The following is a 19004-nucleotide window of genomic DNA, read 5'->3' on the forward strand; positions in this document are numbered from 1 at the left end:
GTGTTAACTCATTTTTAAGTATTCTATTTGCATTTTTTTTCATTTTTGGATTTTATTGTCCATTGTTGGTAGTCATAAGTAATTTTAGAAGTCATAGCTAAGTATTTTACTTGGAAGCCCCAAGATATATATAGAAGGGAAAAATACTGGGAATGGAAATCTATGGTGGCCTAGTTTATATTTGTTTTGTAAGTAATACATTGTAAACATGTTGTTATGACTCTGAAATACTTGAGCATGTTATGAGTATTTAAAATAAATTGTGTACTTCATAGGTCTGGAGACTCAACAGCAAGAATATGGAATCTTAGTGAAAATAGTACCAGTGGCTCCACACAGTTAGTACTTAGACATTGTATACGAGAAGGAGGGCAAGATGTTCCAAGCAACAAGGACGTCACTTCTCTAGATTGGAATGTGAGTATCACTCTGTCGTCTGTATTAGTTGTGGGTACTGGCATACTTAGCTTCTCAGACTTTTACACTGATTGTAGGGTTTTTCTCTTGTCAGATAGTACTGGGTTTTGTTAGCAACAACAAACTATGAGTTCCTATCCCCTACTTGTGATGTTAGAAATGGAGGTTTTCCAGTTAGTAATCCAGGTTCAACTTTCACCTCTTTAATTTACCCAGGAATTGTTACTGAACCACTGTGTACATTGTATAGCTGACATGCAAAATAAAAGTATGAAAATAACAGCTTAAGTTAGTGAAATAATACGTGAAAAGCTTTGGCACAGCAACATGCACCATAGTAAATCCTTAACAACTGACTCCTTTCTTGGGGAACAAAATAAATTTATGTAAAGCAGAAACATGTTATTGTTCTTATTATGCTTTGCACTGATAAAACTTTGTTGCCAGCTGCCTCTTAGGGCCGCTTACATAGGTTATTCTTATGATTGATTCAGCTGTGGGATTCTTAAGATGTTGCTTCTGCAGATGTTTCAATATCCCTGAGGATAGCTTGACCAGAGCTAGCTTTTTAAGTGTTTCTAAAATTGCCGACAGTGTACTCACCTTTCCCTCCTGTAAAGTACTTGTTGACAGTTCTCAAAGTGCAAAGAGCTTAGCACATCACAGTGTTATTTGATTATAGGACCTGGAGTCAGAATTATCTTATTGATGTGGGCCCGTACTGTAATCTTAGGTCAGAGTACAGGGTTTTTTTTTTTTTTTTTTTTGGCCAACTGCTCCACTAACCATGTTAACGCAGCTTACACTGAAAAAGGATGGTGATGAAGGTTGACTTGTGCTTCTACACCATGTTGCAATTTTGAAAAGTGTGGGCTTTTCAGTAAATATGTGATTTATTGTGAACTTGAATATTAAATGAGGAAGAACCTTCTTGGTTCCTAGCTCTTCTCTCTCTCTCTCTTTTTTTTTTGTTTTACGGTTTATTTATTTTTATTGGAAAGGTAGATTTACAGAGAAAAGGACAGAGAGAAAGCTTTTAAATTCACTGGTTCACTCCCCAAATGTCTGCAGTGGCCAAAACTGAGTCGATCTGAAGCCAAGAGCTTCTTGGCTTCAGGGTAGATTCAGGGTCCCAAGGCTTTGGGTTGTCCTCTCCTGCTTTCCCAGGTCACAAACAGTGAGCTGGAAGGGAAGTGGAACAGCTGGTGTATGAACCGGCACCCATATGGAATCCTGTTGGATGCAAGGCGAGGATTTAGCTACTGAGCTATGACGCCGGGCCTGGTTCCTAGGTCTTTACCATGGCTACAGCAAGAGCCTGTGAGATGTCAGATCTGAGAAGTGTTGTTTTCCTTGTTGTGTGGGCAATGGAGTAAAACAAGGGAAGGATTTGGAGGTAAATCTGGGCTGTTAGCTTCAGCTGGCCTTGTCCTTCTTAGATGGAGTCCTAATGGAGTTTCAGTCCCAGCAGGATTGAGTCTGTGTCCAGAACCACTGTTTGTGTTTCACTTAGCTGTACAGTAAATGGCCTGAGAAGTCTGACATAGGTGCTCCTGCATGCCACGTAGGGTAGGATTTCTCCAAGTATTCACTCCAGAAATACAGTAATCCATTTTAAGTTTTCCATCTGTGTAAATAAGTTATATTTGTTATACCATTCATACAAGGCAAGGATTTTTCCAGATAAAAAGTAGTCCTAGATAATTGCATTCATTTCATTAACCTTAGAGTCAACCATTAGTATTTTCTTCCGGGCCCTTTCCTTGTATTTCTGGTGGTGTGATGGTTAATCATCCACTTTCAAGTGCCAGAATTCCCGTATGGGTGCTGGTTCGTGTCCCAGCTGCTCCCAAAGCCTTGGGACCCTGCACCCATGTGGCCGACTCTGAAGAAGCTCCTGGCTTCAGATCGGCTCAGCTCCAGCTGTTGCAGCCATTTGAAGGAATGAACCAATGGATGGAATAGCTCTCTGTCCTGTTTGTAAATCTGCCTTTCAAGTAAGGATAAATAAATCTTAAAAAAAAAAAAAAACAAAAAAAGGCGGCATCTGATAATCTGAAATGGCGAATGTTGTATGGATCGTACATATGCCCTTTTGTTTAGTTATGTATAAAAAACTTGTAATAACATAATGAAGGAAGTTTATTTCTCTTCACAGAGTGAAGGCACACTTCTAGCAACTGGTTCATATGATGGATTTGCCAGAATATGGACAAAAGATGGTAAATGAAACATTTTCTGTTTTGTTTTGTTGGTAATTTAAACAAGTTTGAAATAATTTAATATATTTTTATTTTTAGGTAACCTTGCTAGCACCTTAGGACAACATAAAGGCCCTATATTTGCATTGAAATGGAATAAAAAAGGAAATTTCATCCTAAGTGCTGGAGTAGATAAGGTAAAAAGTTACTAAGCTAAATTCTATTAAAGTTAATGTGTTACTGTAATTTAAGTAGCATTTTCCCTTCTCTGTCAGTTATAAACAGGGTATTCATAATTGGGAAATTTGAGTATAAATAGAAATCCATTCTTTTTCGATTAATTTTTCGATTAGTTTACTTCTGATTCTACACTAAAAAACTGCCCTTTTCCTTTCTGTATGATTGGTCACTTTTTATTTTTGCTGGAGTTTTGAATCACAGTGAATGTGGAGTTCCATGACTGCTTGGGAAAAGCTAGAGCCTGTTGCTGGAACGTTGGTGCTTACTTGAAACCCCAAGCGATGCAGGCTTTCTGGCCATGTTCACTTAAGTAAACTGGTGAATGTGGATGGGTGAAGAAAAGAAAGAGGCCTCCTTCCTCTTTCTTTTCTGTAGATGATCTCACCTTAAAACACCTCCTCAAGGAAAAGTAAGGTTTTACGATTTTTAGTCTTTAGCTTAGGGGAGTTGATACTAATGAGTACGTGTGGGTCAGACAGGAAGGTGGAGAGAAGTTGGCTTCATGTTCAGTGAACAGTAAACAAGCAGAAAAGCTTAAACAAATGGAAAGAGAGAGAAAAGCCCTGTTAATTGTTACTGCCACACTAATACTTTAGGGCCCTGTTTTAAATACTGTCAAAAATCAAATTTCCCTGTTTTATAAATGTTAATTTCAACAATCAGTCAACATTGACAATTAGTTGATTCTAACATCATCCCACAATTTACCTTCTGTAGCTAAGTAGTTGTAAGGATTTTATTTTAGATATGTGATTTAAATGAAGCTTATCAAGCCTCCCTTTGCCTAGTTGTTCTTTGTTGACAACCAGGAAGTGTTCGTTTGAAACAGTTTGCTGGTGAGAAATCGCCAGGGAAAACTGCCTAATGGTCAACCTTCTCTTCTCTTCCCTCCAGTGACACAGAGCCTTGTAGTACTACCGGGGATAAGAAAATAAACATTTAAAATTAAATCTACTCTCACGTTTCTTACTGCTATAAATACAGCTAGGTATCTAGCTTATGCATCTATGATAAACTTCTAATTTCGCAATGACTTTTCTCTTTTATCTCAGACAACAATTATTTGGGATGCACATACTGGTGAAGCCAAGCAGCAGTTTCCTTTCCACTCAGGTAATTCTTCGTAGTTTACGTTAGAGCTGTAGTTTTCTTTCGTTTCTCTAATCCGACGTCTTGAATGATCGAGTATCAGTCTTAGTAGTTAGCCTTTCAGACGCTGGTGTTCCTGCCAATTCATGTGTTCCTTGTGTTTCCTGAGACGTGTACCATAGAGAAAGCATCTGTAGTCTTGATTCATTGATAAACAGTATTTATTTTAAAGAACATGGATTTTTTTTGAATCAGAAATTGTAAGTTTTAAAGTCAATTCATCCTCACTAAATAAGCTTTAAGAAATAGCAAGACACGGGCACGGCAGCGTGGCCTAGCGGCTAAAGTCCTCGCCTTGAATGCCCCGGGATCCCATATGGGTGCCGGTTCTAATCCAGGCAGCTCCACTTCCCATCCAGCTCCCTGCTTGTGGCCTGGGAAGGCAGTTGAGGACGGCCCAAAGCCTTGGGACCCTGCATCCGTGTGGGAGACCTGGAAGAGGTTCCTGGTTCCCAGCTTCGGTTCGGCGTGCACCGGCCCGTTGCGGCTCACTTGGGGAGTGAATCATCGGATGGAAGATCTTCCTCTCTGTATATCCGGCTTTCCAATAATAATAAAATCTTAAAAAAAGAAAGAAATAGCAAGACACGTCTGAGCCTTGCTTTCGCTCTTTGTTAATGAGATCTAAAACATTGCCTGTTTGTTCTTGAAACGTAAACAGTCTATTCAAACACTTCCTGACCCATAAATTTGCTCTTATTAATTTCTCAAGATGAATTGATGCATCACTGTCAGTCCTTGTGACATAAAATTTTAAAAAAAGGTTCACATAGTTTTGTTGGAACTGTGATGTTTTAACATGAGTTTGAGTTTCTCTTTTAAGAGATACTCAGTTTGATACTAAAGTTAATCAACTTGACTGCTAAAAGAGTGTACTTTTCTTCTGATAGTATGCAACTGATTTTCTTTTTGCCCATGAACAGTAGTTTCTAAGTATCTGTCAAATTTCCATTTAGCTTCCTAAAATTGATTTTTTAAATTCCATTGTCATTTAATTCAGCTTGGATTGTTATAACTTTGATGATGTTAGTTGTCTCTGCGATGATTCCATGAGGTTTTGAGCTAGGCATTGAAATCATTCATTTCTATTTTCTTTGAAGCTGTGTTTTTGTTGCATTGATTCTGAAACAATTTTATTTTATGGATTCACATTTACAAAAATACCATCCTTATGGCAAATTTATATTTATTACCATGTTAGTCCTCTTGTTGTTTCCCAGTTTATATTCTGTGCTTTGAAATCTGTGTCGCTTGACATTCATATACCCATTCCAGATTTCCCTGATTAGAATTGGCATGCTAAAAGTATTTTTCTATCACTATTTTGCCTCTGTTGACGTTTTATAAATGAAGTGTGTTTTACATAGGTGTATCTTCCAGTTCAGTCTTGTTTGTTCATTTAGTCTACATTCTCCAATCCAGATTAATCATTTTCCTCCTTTTGTGGACTATTAACAAATGTAATTTTTTTGATTTTAGTAGATTATGTCAGGATATGTTACCACTTAGTGTAATTTCTCAGCATCTACGTTGAAGTGATATTTTAAATGGATTAGCAGTACTCTGTGAGGCATCGTCTGATATTTTCATTTCCTTAGATAAGAAGTATTTCCTTGTGCTTGGTTTTTTTCTGCCCTGAAAGACTTTCTCTATGATTCCTTACAATGCAAGTTAACTGATTCTTGTTAGCTTTTATTAAACACAAAGTCGCTTTTTTTTCCGCTACGATTTATTTATTTTTATTAGAAAGGTAGCGTAACAGGAGAGGAGAAATAGAGAGAAAGATCTTTCATCTGCTGGCTCACTCCCCAAATGGCTGCAGTAGGTACAGCTGAGCCAATCCGTGCCAGGAGCCAGGAGCTTGTTCCAGGTCTCCCATGTGGGTGCAGGTTCCAAAGGCTTTGGGCCATCCTCTACTGCTTTTCCAGGCTGCAAGCAGAGAGCTGAATGACAAGTGGAGCAGCCGGGACTCAAACTGTTGCCATGTAGGATGCAGGTGCTTGAAGGTGGAGGATTAGCCAGTTGAGTTATTGTGCTGGTTCCCAAAATATCTTTATTTTGCTTTAATTTTTGAAAGATTTTTTTTTTAATCAGTGTAAGTAAGTTGCTGATCTACTATCCTGGGCATTGTTTCCAGTTTGTAATCGGCTACTGCTTTGTCTTATGTATGACTTTTCTTACTACTTTAAAGATTGTCTACTTGTCCAACAGTTTGAATATGTTTTGCTTTGGTTGTAGTTGTATTCCTGCTTCTTATCCTTGAAGATCATTTAGATTCATTGGTTTATAGTTTTCTGAAAAAAATTTTGGTCATCTTTTCTAATGTTTTTGTTTCACCCTCTGAGCTGTTTCACTTGATATTAGGCCACATGTGAGTAAGTCTGCTTGAAGGGGTCCCGCCACCGAGCCCTGCTCGTTGTGCTTTTGGTCTTTGCTGTCTGTGCCCTGCTCCTTTCCCTGATGGGGTGTGCTGTACTCAGTCTGTCTCACAAGGTTTTCTTAGGTGCCGCGTGTGTAGTTTTCTCCCATCCACTGGTTTTGTTTTGTTTTGTTTAAATCTCACGTGTTATGATTTTTATTTCTTGAGGTTTGATTGAATTATACTGTATGTTTATGCCTAACTTTTTGAGCATATAATATGTAGTTGCACGTTCTTTGCTGCTTCTGTCATTTCTAACATCTTTTTTCTGCGACAATCCAGTGATTTGAATTTTCTCCGGTTGTGTTTCCTATGTCTGTATGCCTGGTTCCATTTGATTGGAACTAAGACTGAATTTTATCCTTTTGGATTGCTTGATTCCTTTTTATTATAAATATTTATGAAATGTGCTCTGAGACTCAGTTACCACTTTGTAAATGGTTTGATAATATTGCATCTTGTTAAGTATCACAGAATAATGCTTAGTGTAGGGCTAAGATTACATCATGGCTAAGATCAGAACCTTGGACGTGTTCTGGTCTAGCATGTACATGTCAGCACTCTTCCCAGCTCTCAGGAACACACACCGTGCTTCTTCATCCTTCCCTCAGATGGCTTCTTTTACTGATTGTGCCGATTAGCGCTTAACCAAATGCGAGCAAAGGCCTATTCCAGATTTTTAGTTTTCAAGTCTGGTTTCTAGCTGCCTTTATCACCTCAGACTGTCACTTTGGTATCTTCCACTCAAAAATTCCATTGCTAAATAGCTTGGGAGACCCCTGTCATCTGTGCTAATATCTGGATGTTTTTCTTCGGATTGTAAGTTCTTCAATTACAAGGGCACGTTATTGGTTTTCCTTCTTTCTGTGACCCCATCTGTCTTGCCTGATGTCTAGTGTAGTGAATACTTAGTTCATGTGTCTGAAAGTTTTTTGTTTGTTTATCTTTGGACAGGAGATAATTCTGACCCCAGTTAGTCCATTTTAGCCAGAAATTGAAATGTCTGTGCATTTTATCATATTTGAAATTAACATACTATACTTTCTTGCCTAACATGAAAAGCAGGCAGTACATAATCATGAAAGAAAACCACACATTATAGCCCTGATAAACATAGGTATAAAAATTCTTGCAGTACCATACTGAATCAGTGAGCACATCTAACAAATTGCATACCATGATCAAGTGGTGCATCCAGGGATGCAAGGATGGCTTAGCATGTAGAAATCACCAAATGCAATTTCAATTTAGCAGGATAAAACACACAATAGCTTCTGTAAACATCCGTTAGAATTCCACACAGGGGCTGACTGTGGCGTATTAATGTGATGCTTGAAATGCCTATAATACTATCAGAGTACAAATTGTATTCCTGTCTCCTGACTTTGGCCCTCCCAACCCTAGCTACTGCACACCTTGAGGAGTGAAACAGCAGCCAGGAAAAGGTCTCCCCACCCCAGCCTCCTTTCAAATTTGTAAAGAACTAAAATACATAGGAGAATATTGTTTTACATGGTAAAGGCTATGTCTGACATATCCACGGTCAAGATCACACTGAACAGGAAAGCTAAAAGAGTCGTCTTTGGGAACTAGAGGAATGTAAGGGTATCCGCATTCGTACTTAATTCAATATGATGCTATATAGAGTGGGGGTAGACCAAAAATAAGTAAGTAAAAAGCATCCAAATAGCAAAACCTTAAGTTCAAGTTTCCCTGCTGCTGAATGTATAGGATATCCTTTTTTATTTTATTTTTTTTATTTTTTTTTTTTAAAGATTTATTCCTTTTATTACAGCCAGATATACACAGAGGAGGAGAGACAGAGAGGAAGATCTTCCATCCGATGATTCACTCCCCAAGTGAGCCGCAACGGGCCGATGCGCGCCGATCCAAAGCCGGGAACCAGGAACCTCTTCCGGGTCTCCCACGCGGGTGCAGGGTCCCAATGCATTGGGCCGTCCTCAACTGCTTTCCCAGGCCACAAGCAGGGAGCTGGATGGGAAGTGGAGCTGCCAGGACTAGAACCGGCGCCCATATGGGATCCCGGGGCTTTCAAGGGGAGGACTTTAGCCGCTAGGCCACGCCGCCGGGCCCAAGAATGTATAGGATATCCTAAGGGGTCTACCAAAAGTATGTTAGAACCGATGAATGAGTTCAGCACAATTACAGGATGCAAACTCAGTGCACAAAATTCAGTAGCATGTTTATACACTAATAATGAACTTGCTAAAAAATCAAGGAGATAATTTCATTCACAACAGCCTCATCAGATGTAATAAAATACCTACAAATAAGCTTACCCAGACAAGTGAATGATTTCTCCATTCAACAAGGAAATTGAAGTAGACATGTAAAATATGGAAAGATGTCCCATGTCTGTGGATTAGAAGCATTAATGGTGCTAAGAGGCCCCAGCTGTGCTAGGTGATTTATAGGTTGGTGCGTTCTCCCGAGAAAATAGTGATGGACGTCTTTGGAGAGATAGAAAAGCCTACCTCTGAAATTCACATGGAGCCACAAAAGATGGCAAAAAGTCTAAAGCTGGAGGTAGAATGGTGGTTGACCTCGACGTCCTAATAAGCAAAGCAGCATGGTAGTCATGTAAAGCCCAATGAATTCACCAGTGAGACAGCAGAGAAACTCAAAGTAAATACATTCATCTTCAAAGAATTATTGGCAGCAGTGCCAAAACCTACACTGATCTCTTCAGTAAATGGTTCTGAAAAATGTAGATGTTAATCTGCAAAAGACTGAAATCAGCTCAGAACTATATACTCAGTCTCATTAGTGGAAATTAGTAATCCCTCAAAAGGAGGAATTGGAAGGACCCAGCACAAAGAAGGGGGCAGTTATTTAAGGACTTGGAAATGCTGACTGCCATGACTTGCTCATTACATGTAGTATACATATATCAAATTATCAGGTTGTACGCCATAGATAATGTGCAGTTGTTAAGAATCAGTCAAATTTTTAGAAAGGCATATTAAGTTTTATCAATGGTGTCTATGAAGTTGATACATTCTTTAACAGCAGTAAAAATTGGATACATGCTAAATGAAGATCAGACATAAAAGGGCAGATAGTATGATTCTGCTTATGGAATATTTCAGTTAGTCAAATTCAGAGGTGTTTGTCGAGGCTGTCACTAGTTGGGGAGGAAGTTACGGCGTAATGTTAGGGTTTTGGAGTGTTTGGAATGAGGAAATTTTACATTGCATAAACTTGACCACCAACTTGAAAAAATGAATACTGAAAATCATTGTATTGTTTGCCTTAAGTAGGTAAATTGTGTGGTATTCAAGTTAAAATTCAGTAAGCTGTTTAAAGAAAACAGTGAGTAATAAATGGACCCACTTGTCTTCCCCTTAGGTTTATCCTGTTCCTATTTAAGAATAAGGGAGACAGAATTCAATCTTGGCTTCAAGATCTTTAAAAATTATGTAACCCTGGGGATGCTAATTAACTTTTCTAAACCTCTTTTATTATGTGTAAAATGAAACTTGCATAGGAACGCATTTTATACTAGAGATGTATTCCTAAATAACTTGTGTTATCCAGACTCATTTTATTTTAGGAATGAAGTTAGAAGGCTGATGCTGTAAAGTTCTGTCAATCCGTCACCATTGTGATGTTATGAGTCAGGCAAATCATGGAAGCATTAACCACTCAGTTCAAGTTGCAACTTCCAGTGATCTGTACTTGGCTATACAGTTGGGTTTTTATCTTCTGCTGAACCTTATGGCATATTTGTTATAGTGCTGGTTTTTATTTTCTTAGCCTCCTCATTTCAGGCAGCTGTGTATGAAGTCCACTCCCTTCACCTTCATGACAGTTACTTGGATGTTTTCGTTGAGTTGTTTTATTTTTAACTGTCTTCTAAATTGACTGCCCGTTCTCCCTTTTTACCACCACTTTAAAAATATTTTGTTAAAGAGGTTCAGAATGAGCATGTTGTTCACAAATTCACACCCAGAAGCCCACGAAAGCCACAGCTGAAGCCAAAGCCCCAAACTGTCCAGATTGCCAGTGTGGGTGGCAGGGTCGCTCGTCCTGGCACCTGGCGTCACACCCAGAGCACTCGGACACGGGTGTCTGTATCTTTATCATTAGGCTAAAGACCATCCTCTTCTTCCACCTTGTTACACGACAACAGTCACTTATTAAAGAAATATGTTGTAAATTTTTAAAGAGGAAACCTTACATATTGAAGTTTATTGTTAATATTTTTTAAGTGTTGTAAATACAGTTTCAGATTTCAAGGCAAAAAACAAAGGTAATTTAACAGAAGGAAACAGTTATTAGAATATTGAGAAGGACAGAAAACAGATAATCCAGACCAACAACTTCAGGATTTGTGAGATGGTGGAGAAGGCTGCGCAATGAGAACTGGAGCTTGGAGGGAAGGCTTCTTGGCTGTAGAAATGGAAGCCTCTGCCAGGACGGCCTGGGAGAGCGGAGACCCGTCGTTACCTGTCTCCTGCCCTGCTCCTGCCCTGCTCCTGCGCTGCTCCTGCCCTGCTCCTGCCCTGCCCTCTGATCGTGGCTCCCATTCTCTGCGCTCAGCTGCAAACCAGTAGGCACTGGAGCCTGGCAAGTAGTTTCTAAGCGTTCACACTCTGGGTTGCAGTGTATGTCAGGACAGAGTTTTGATGAGGAATGATTCGAAGAGTAGACTGATGAATAAATTGTACTCACACAGTGTGGAAGAACATAAAGAGCCAGAATTCACACAACGAGCTTGTAAAGTTGGCCCATCCTTTGGTTTACTGGCTGCTTTGGCTGGTGTTTCTGCAGAAGGGAGACCCTGATCCAAATATTTGATTGAAATGATTAGTTAGGGAAACCCTCCTAGGAATAATAAGAGAGAAGGAAGGGAAGCATGATGGGGCAGAGGGAAGAAGCCAAGAAAAAAATAATCCTCGTTAGGGAGTCCCAGTGTGTACTTGATCCAGATGGGGGCTTTGGAATATTTATTGCATCTCATTGTGAGGGTTTTTATTTTTTTTCTAAAGCAAAGAGAGCTAGGTTTTGAGATCTCTCTTGCCTGAAAAGGAACAGGCTTATTTTATGAAGAAAGTTTGCCTCTGGGAGCCCTTAGCAGAGCACTCAGCACTTGACAGTTTACAGCAGAGTAAGAAGAAACTAGGGTGAGGGGGGAACCACGTGCCAGCTGAAGTACTACTTGAAGGTTGTCAGAAGCAGCCAGGGCTGGCACCAGGGGCAAGTGCCAGCACCCCAGAGGAGCGCCAACCTGTGTCCCAGCGTCCGTGGATGGCTCAGTGCACCCACATGAGAGAACCAGAAGCTGCTCCAGGCATTTGGCTCTATAGTTTGAAATTTTTTATGAATGGTGAATTTGTGTTGATGTTTTTATGTACCACTGCATTTTTCATGAGGTTGCCTCAGAGGAGGCCTAAATTGTGTCTAAGTTGTCTTGGAAAGGTTCCTGGTGTTGGGGTGGGAATGTATTTTTCCGTAGCTTGAGTTGCAGGTCTGAGTATCTGTGTTTCTTGTCCACCCCAGGGTTTAAACTATAGCCTCCTACTAACGAGATCCAGGGTGACAGCAGTGAAACAAGACATTGGGGTTATGCCATGTTCAGGGCCTAGATTGCATTAAGCTAGCAGGCTAACCCCAGCCGTTGTGGCATTTGGGGAGGACATAGGGGTGTAGGACTGTGTTTGTTTCAAATGTATTTTTTAAACATTATTTTGTTTGTTTGAAGATTTATTTTTTACTGGAAAGGCAGACATACAGAGAGGAAGAGAGACAGAGGAAGATCTTCACTCCCCAAGCGCCTGCAATGGCTGGAGCTGAGCTAATCTGAACCCAGGAGCCTCTTCCGGGTCTCCCATGCGGGCGTAGGGTCCCAAAGCTTTGAGCCATCCTCAACTGCTTTCCCAGGCCACAAGCAGGGAGCTGGATGGGAGGCGGGGCTGCCTGGATTAGAACCGGCACCCATATGGGATCCCGGTGCATTCAACGTGAGGACTTTAGCCACTATGCTATCATGCCGGGCCCTCAAATATTTTTTTTAAGACATTTTTTTTCCTTAATAGTTACGTATTTTTGTTGGAAAGGCAGTTTTGCAGAGAGAAAGATCGTCCATCTGTTGGTTCAGTCCACAAGTGGCTCAGTGACTGGAGCTGAGACAATCAGAAGCCAGGAGCTTATTCCAGGTCTCCCACACGGGTGCAGGGTCCCAAGGCCCTGGGCCATCTTCCACTGCCTTCCCCATTCTACAAGCAGAGAGCTGGATGGAAGTGGAGCAGCTGGTACACAAACTGCTGCCTCTATGTGATACCGTGTTAGGAGTGGAAGATCAGCCAGTTGAGTTATTGGCTTGGTCCTGAATAGTTTTTTTGAAAGTTCACAGAAGCCTTGATGTGATGCTCAATGGCTAAATCCTCACCTGTTGTATGCACCAGGATCCGGTATGGACACCACTTTGTGGCCCTTCTGCTCTATGTCCCATCCAGCTCCTTGCTTATAGCCTGGGAAAACAGTAGATGATGGCCCAAACCTTTGGAAGCCTGCACTGTGTGGGAGAACATAAGAAGCCATTTGGAGAGTGAAGCAGTAGATGAAAGAGCTGCTCTGTCTCTTCCTCTGTGTGTAGTTCTGGTCTGCCTTTCCGTAGAAATAAATCTAAAAAGAAAAAGTTAGCAGGAAATGTGTATTATAAAAGTGATAGCATATAGTTCTCATTTCTCTTGTATGAAAATAAACTTATTTTCCATGGAATTTTTTATAAGTAGCTTTATATGTGCATATATGTGTGTATATAATCCAAATTACATATCTCTCCTTAGTAAAATTGATTTAAAATTTTTCCCCTTGATTTGTAAGTATTTCTGCGGGCTGACTTAATCCAAACAGAAACCCCGTATCTGATTTTGCATCAGAGAAATCCACCCCAGACTAGCTCATGGGATGTCTCGTCCTGTCATTGTTCTTACTGCTCTTGAGCTGTAGTTTAGATTTCAGTTTTCATCTGATTTTTAATAAATATATTTCACTTTTACCTCTTGCCCATTATCTTAATCTTGCTGTAATTCATAGAATCTTGTTTAGGTTTTCAAAACATGCATGATGTTAGAAATTTACATACACAACATATTCCGTCCCTATCTGTCTTACTTGGCAAATGCTGATTTCTGTGGGGTCATTGATAAGCTAACCTCTTACTGTTACATCTGGCTATCTGCAACGAGGGAGTGGCTTCGTTTCTGTTGCCCATACTTGTCAACTCTAATCTCTTGCTCCATTAAATGCCTACTAATGAGTGTCATATGCACAGCTTTGCTTTAAGCATCCTACTTTTCTTCATGTGTCTAAGTTCTCCTTGAAATTGGGTTGACGGATTTTTTTTTCTGCTTGTCAGAAAGAAAGCATTTTTTGTATTCTCTGGCATAGGATTTCTGTTGCAACTAGTCATTGCTGGCATCGCAGTGCCAAAGCAGCTGTGGGTAATACCTAAGCTAAAGGGCTTGGCTGCATTCCTGTGCAACATTGTACAGACACTAAAATTTAAATTTAATGCGATTTTTCTGGTTTTATGTGTCTTAAGAAACCATTCTTGCCTCATATACCACAGTTTGCTTTAACCTATGCCACAGTTAGCTTGGTATTTGCCTATTACTTAACCCAATTACTTGCTGTCATTATTTTAATTTGCATTGCTAATCTCAGAGCCTTTGTTCCTTGTATTAGGAGAAAGTATAGGGAAAAAGCATTAAACGATATCAAGCCAAATCCTGACTATGTATTAAATGCCAGCCAGCTCTTAGGCTTCTGAAGTTTAATAGACTGTCAGATATACACATCAGCATAAAAGATGTAGGAACACTTGTGTGCACATTTGACATGAAGATATATTTCCAGATTATATCCAGCATTCCAGTTACCAGGTGAGTAGTAGATAGTAATAGGAGTAATTTTTAGGTTCCATTTGTCTAGCACTTAGAATTTACACAGCATCTTCCACATGCCCCTTCCCACTTGTTCTTCATAGCATCCTGTTAGTATGCTTAGAAGAGGTGTGTTATGGGTCAGTGTGATAACTCAGCTGGCTAGTCCTCTGCCTGCAAGAGCCAGCATCCCATATGGGCACTGGTTCGTGTACTGATTGTCCCACTTCTGATGCAGCTCCCTGCTTTTGGCCTGGGGCAGCAGCAGTAGAGGCTGACCTGAAGCCTTGGGATGCTGTATCCTCATGAGAGACGCAGAAGAGGCTGCTGGCTCTTGGCTTTGGATTAGTTAAGCTCCAGCCATTGTGGCCATTTGGGGAGTGAACCACTGGATGAAAGATCTCTTTCTCTTCCTTCTCTCTGTAAATCTGCCTTTTCAGCAAAAATTAATAAATTTTTAAGTGTGTGTTTTTCCATTTATTAGATGATGAAATGTCATGAGAGTTTAGTGACTTGCTTGTGATTAGTTAGGCACTAGGAGAGTGAGTGTTTATGGAACACTCACAGGATTTTGGAAATAGATAATGTCACCATTTTAATGTTGCTGTTTTACAAAAGAGCACTGAGGCTTTGGTGCTAATAATTTAGAGCAAACACTCAGCAACCCTACTTAGGTCAGAGTATAAATTCCGTTAGGGTGTTTCTCAGATAGCTACGGAATAGAAAGTAATGCTTATGTGCTTTTCTTTTTGAAGTAAGTATTTTTGTAATACCTTTAAAAGTGTTAAGTAAAATAATGAAGCATCAGTTGGAAGCTTGCTGTCTAACCGTTGCTCAAAGCTGAAACTCGTGGATGTCATTCCTGTGGAGTAACTGCTCACCTCACCTCGGTTCCTTCCTAGCCCCAGCGTTGGATGTGGACTGGCAGAGCAACAACACCTTTGCTTCCTGTAGTACAGACATGTGCATTCATGTCTGTAAGTTAGGACAAGACCGACCTATTAAAACATTCCAGGGACATACGGTAAGGAACCTTTTTGCTACTTGCCATACAAGGATTGTGACAATATTTCAGAATAATTTTGAGATGTTTGTGTTGTATATCTAAACAGTAATACAATCTATCAAATGAAAACGTGATTATTTACTTTTAGAATGAAGTAAATGCTATCAAATGGGACCCAACTGGCAATCTCCTGGCCTCCTGTTCTGATGACATGACTTTGAAGGTAATTAATGCATACTAGGGAGAAATGGGATGGGAGTGTCATGAAGTATGTGGTGTTTGGCACCTTCATTGCTGTTTAGAATATTTTTCTTACATTGGATTTTTTAATGTTGATGAGAACTTGTCCTGCTTTCTAATGATTAATCATTGCTTTGTGTACTTTAATTTTCCTTCTTGCAATACATAATGTTACCTAAATATAGCAAATAAATTGTGTTAGTAGTGATACAATGGGAATTATGGTACTTTAGTTCATCAGCATTCTGCAGAGACAGAGAACCAGTAGAGGAGATGGACTGATCAATCTGTAAGAGAGTATGAGGAATTAGCTCTCTGGGCTATGGTGGCTGATAAATTGTAAGCTAAATAGTCTTCAGTTTGCAAACCAAAGACTCAAAGCTGCTGGTGAAACTCCAGCTGGAAGCCAAGGCCTACGTACCAGTAGTGTACCTCCCAGCTCCAGTGAAAGTAGTGTCCTCAGGGTGGTCAGACTGCCTCTTTGTCCTGTCCAGGACCTCACTGAATCAGATGATATGCACTTGCACTGGAGACAGTGGTCGGCTTTACTTAGTATACTCGTTGAAATCTAATCTTGTCCAGAAATAATGTCAAGTTAAACCCCTGGGTTCCCCATGACCTTCTCTAGTTGAGTCATAAAATAAACCATCTTGGATAGTGGGGAAGTGTGAAATTGCATATTATCTTAACTGTCAGGAAATTGTTGTCGCAATTAAAGTTGATTTTTCACATGTTTAAATCTGACAAATACTCAAGATCTTTGACATGTTTCTGAAATTTTGTAAGTAGTACTGATTTGCTTTTTCTGTGATTTTAGTGTGTATCATCCTTGCTAGGAAATAAATTCAAGTAAGTGGAGAATTTCTGAGTGCCTGAACAAGCAGACAGGCCAGTAGCCACATTTTAATATATATATATATATATATTTAAGTTAGATTTCCAGGGAAAGGAGAGGCAGATTTTCATCCACTTGTTCATTTAGTCAATGGCTGCAGTGGCTGGAACTGGGCTGGCTTGAAGCCAGGAATGAGGAGCTTGTTCAGGGTTTCGGATAAGGGTGCCAAATGTCCAGGGTTTGAGCCATTCTCTGCTATTTTCCCAGGCCATAAGCAGGAAGCTGGATCAGATATGGAGTCATGGATTGGTGCCCATATGGAATGCCGGTGTTGCAAGGCAGAAAATTAGTCTGTTGAGCCATTGCACCAACCCCAACATACATCTCCCTCTCTCTCTCCCTCCTTCCCCTCCTTACATCCATCCATCCTTTCCATCCTAACTAAAAGGAAGCTGTTGATACTTTTCTTCTAAGCATGTAACATTCCACAGTTAAGGGGAAAAGTGGACTTTGATATAAAAACAGCCATATCCTAATCTCCAAAATAAATGTAGTCTGGCGCTCTCCTCTGACAGACAGCCTTGAAAATAGTCTTGTCTTTGACAGATGAGATGACCTTTATAGATAGAATAATCTTGAGAAAAACTGGTTTTCCTCCTAGCATGAACTTGAGGACACTGTGGATTTTCCCCCCCCTAAGTACCTGCTGTTTTTTCAGTCAGATAGTTCTCAAGAGTGAGCTCCCTTATGAGCATTGGTACTGAAAATCCTTATCTTACTGCTTTAAGCCATGCTGATTCATGTATATACATTCATGTTTGTATAGTGAAAAGCTTTGTAGAAAAGCATAGAATGTTCAAGGAAATGAGAGGAGGGCAGTGTTCATAGAACTCTACGCTGTGGATTGAGTTGCAGCTACAGAGACGGAATGGAGCTTGACATTTTTAGAAAGCTTTTCTTCATCCTAAGAATAAATGAAGGTCACTTAGGATCTTCAAGCTGAGACTAGTTAGATGGATAAACTGTAATCGGAGTATTTTCTGAGCACAGGGAATACATGGAGTGAGGTGGTCATGGCTTTGAGAGCTACAGACAGAAATGCTTCCTGGGTCTGCTACTCATTTTTTAATGCAAGCTTGAGCCAGAAACAGCAACTGCAGTGGAAAAGGGAGAATGGGTATGGGAAGATGAGAGATGAGAGTAGCCAGCACTATCCCACGCCATAGGAAGTCTTGTGAAAGAAGTTCTTGCAAAACATTTGGATTGATTTACATGGGGCTTTAGATACCTGAATTACAGTGATGCTGTGGTATCAAACCGTTATTTTTTTTTGTAGTTTCATAATGAACAGTATGGTGTCCAGCTAATTTTTGTTGGCACCGTTAGATACAGTGTGTTTGTGTTGCTGAAATGTTGCATGCCTCTACTCCACTGTCCAATTCTTTCTTAAATGATTTTGCCAGAAATATTCTTGATGTATGTTTCTATTAATTTTTGCTCAGAGTTGATAACAGATTTTCAGTTTACACATAGCATTTTTCAACTTAGGAAAGGCTTATTCTCCACCGTCTTAACTTTATTGTATCTGTTTTCATTGGTTGTTCTGTTTGAATCATCACATAATTTTATAAGTAGATTACTTATCTTCTCCTCAGTGCAGTATTTTCCTGTTTCTTAATTCTAATAGAAGTTGACCGGACAACATAAAACTGTCCCTTTCACATTTTATTGTTGAACTTCCTGATGTTACGTCACTGATATATTGGACAGGCAAGATAGTGTTTGAAAAATAATTATATACGTTTTCTTTTTTTATTTAGATTTGGAGTATGAAACAAGACAATTGTGTCCATGATTTGCAAGCACATAATAAAGAAATTTATACTATCAAATGGAGTCCAACAGGACCAGGGACGAATAACCCAAATGCCAACCTTATGCTAGCGAGGTGATATGATGTTTCTGTTTTTAATCTTCTTTGTGAGTTTTCTCTAACTAGAACTTCTAATAAATTTGAATAAAGTTATGCAGGATTCTATGAAATGGAGTGTATCTGATACAGACAAATCAAGCTGCCTCCCTACTGAACCATCCCAGCTGCCACTGGATCTGCGTTAGTAAGGAGCTGGAGTCGGGAGCCAGCCCAAGGGATTAACCCAGGCATCCGTGGGGCGCAAGGCCTGCCCCAGGGAATGAAAACATATGTCATTCATTTTATTTCACATAGTGCTTGATTTTAAAAGTCAGATTATAAAGTAACACTGAATATGGAATGTGCTTGTATGCTAAGCATTTGTACCATCAGATTTTTAAAAATTAATTTATGATTCAGTGCCATAGCCTCAGTATATTTTTAATAGGGCCTTTAAATATGGGATCTATTGTTCTATTATTTTAAGATAGTGGAAGTCAAGTGATATCAAACATTGATTAAAACTTAAGCAGTTTACACATAACACATAGTAATGTTTATCACCTTTAAAAATATAAAATATGGTTAATACTGTGTTCAGGATCAGGAGTTCGTTAAGAAGGAATTATTTAAAGTGAAAACAGTGAATTGTCACTTATGTTTTCCAGTTTATTG

The 19004-nt window shown here is 39.7% G+C and overlaps 1 protein-coding gene across 6 annotated transcripts in view; it reads left to right on the forward strand.

Annotated features, from left to right (window-relative positions):
* TBL1XR1 (TBL1X/Y related 1) overlaps positions 1-19004 on the forward strand; it is a 159863-nt gene that overhangs the window by 132424 nt on the left and 8435 nt on the right. For all 6 annotated transcript variants that reach the window (XM_058661078.1, XM_058661076.1, XM_058661075.1 and 3 more), the window contains 7 exons: positions 276-417; positions 2576-2639; positions 2718-2815; positions 3911-3971; positions 15239-15360; positions 15491-15565; positions 18238-18365. In XM_058661078.1, coding sequence (XP_058517061.1) covers positions 276-417; positions 2576-2639; positions 2718-2815; positions 3911-3971; positions 15239-15360; positions 15491-15565; positions 18238-18365 — 690 coding nt within the window. The remainder of the gene's footprint in view (positions 1-275; positions 418-2575; positions 2640-2717; positions 2816-3910; positions 3972-15238; positions 15361-15490; positions 15566-18237; positions 18366-19004) is intronic.

This window comes from Ochotona princeps, chromosome 3, assembly GCF_030435755.1.
Source record: "Ochotona princeps isolate mOchPri1 chromosome 3, mOchPri1.hap1, whole genome shotgun sequence".
Lineage (NCBI taxonomy): Eukaryota > Metazoa > Chordata > Mammalia > Lagomorpha > Ochotonidae > Ochotona > Ochotona princeps.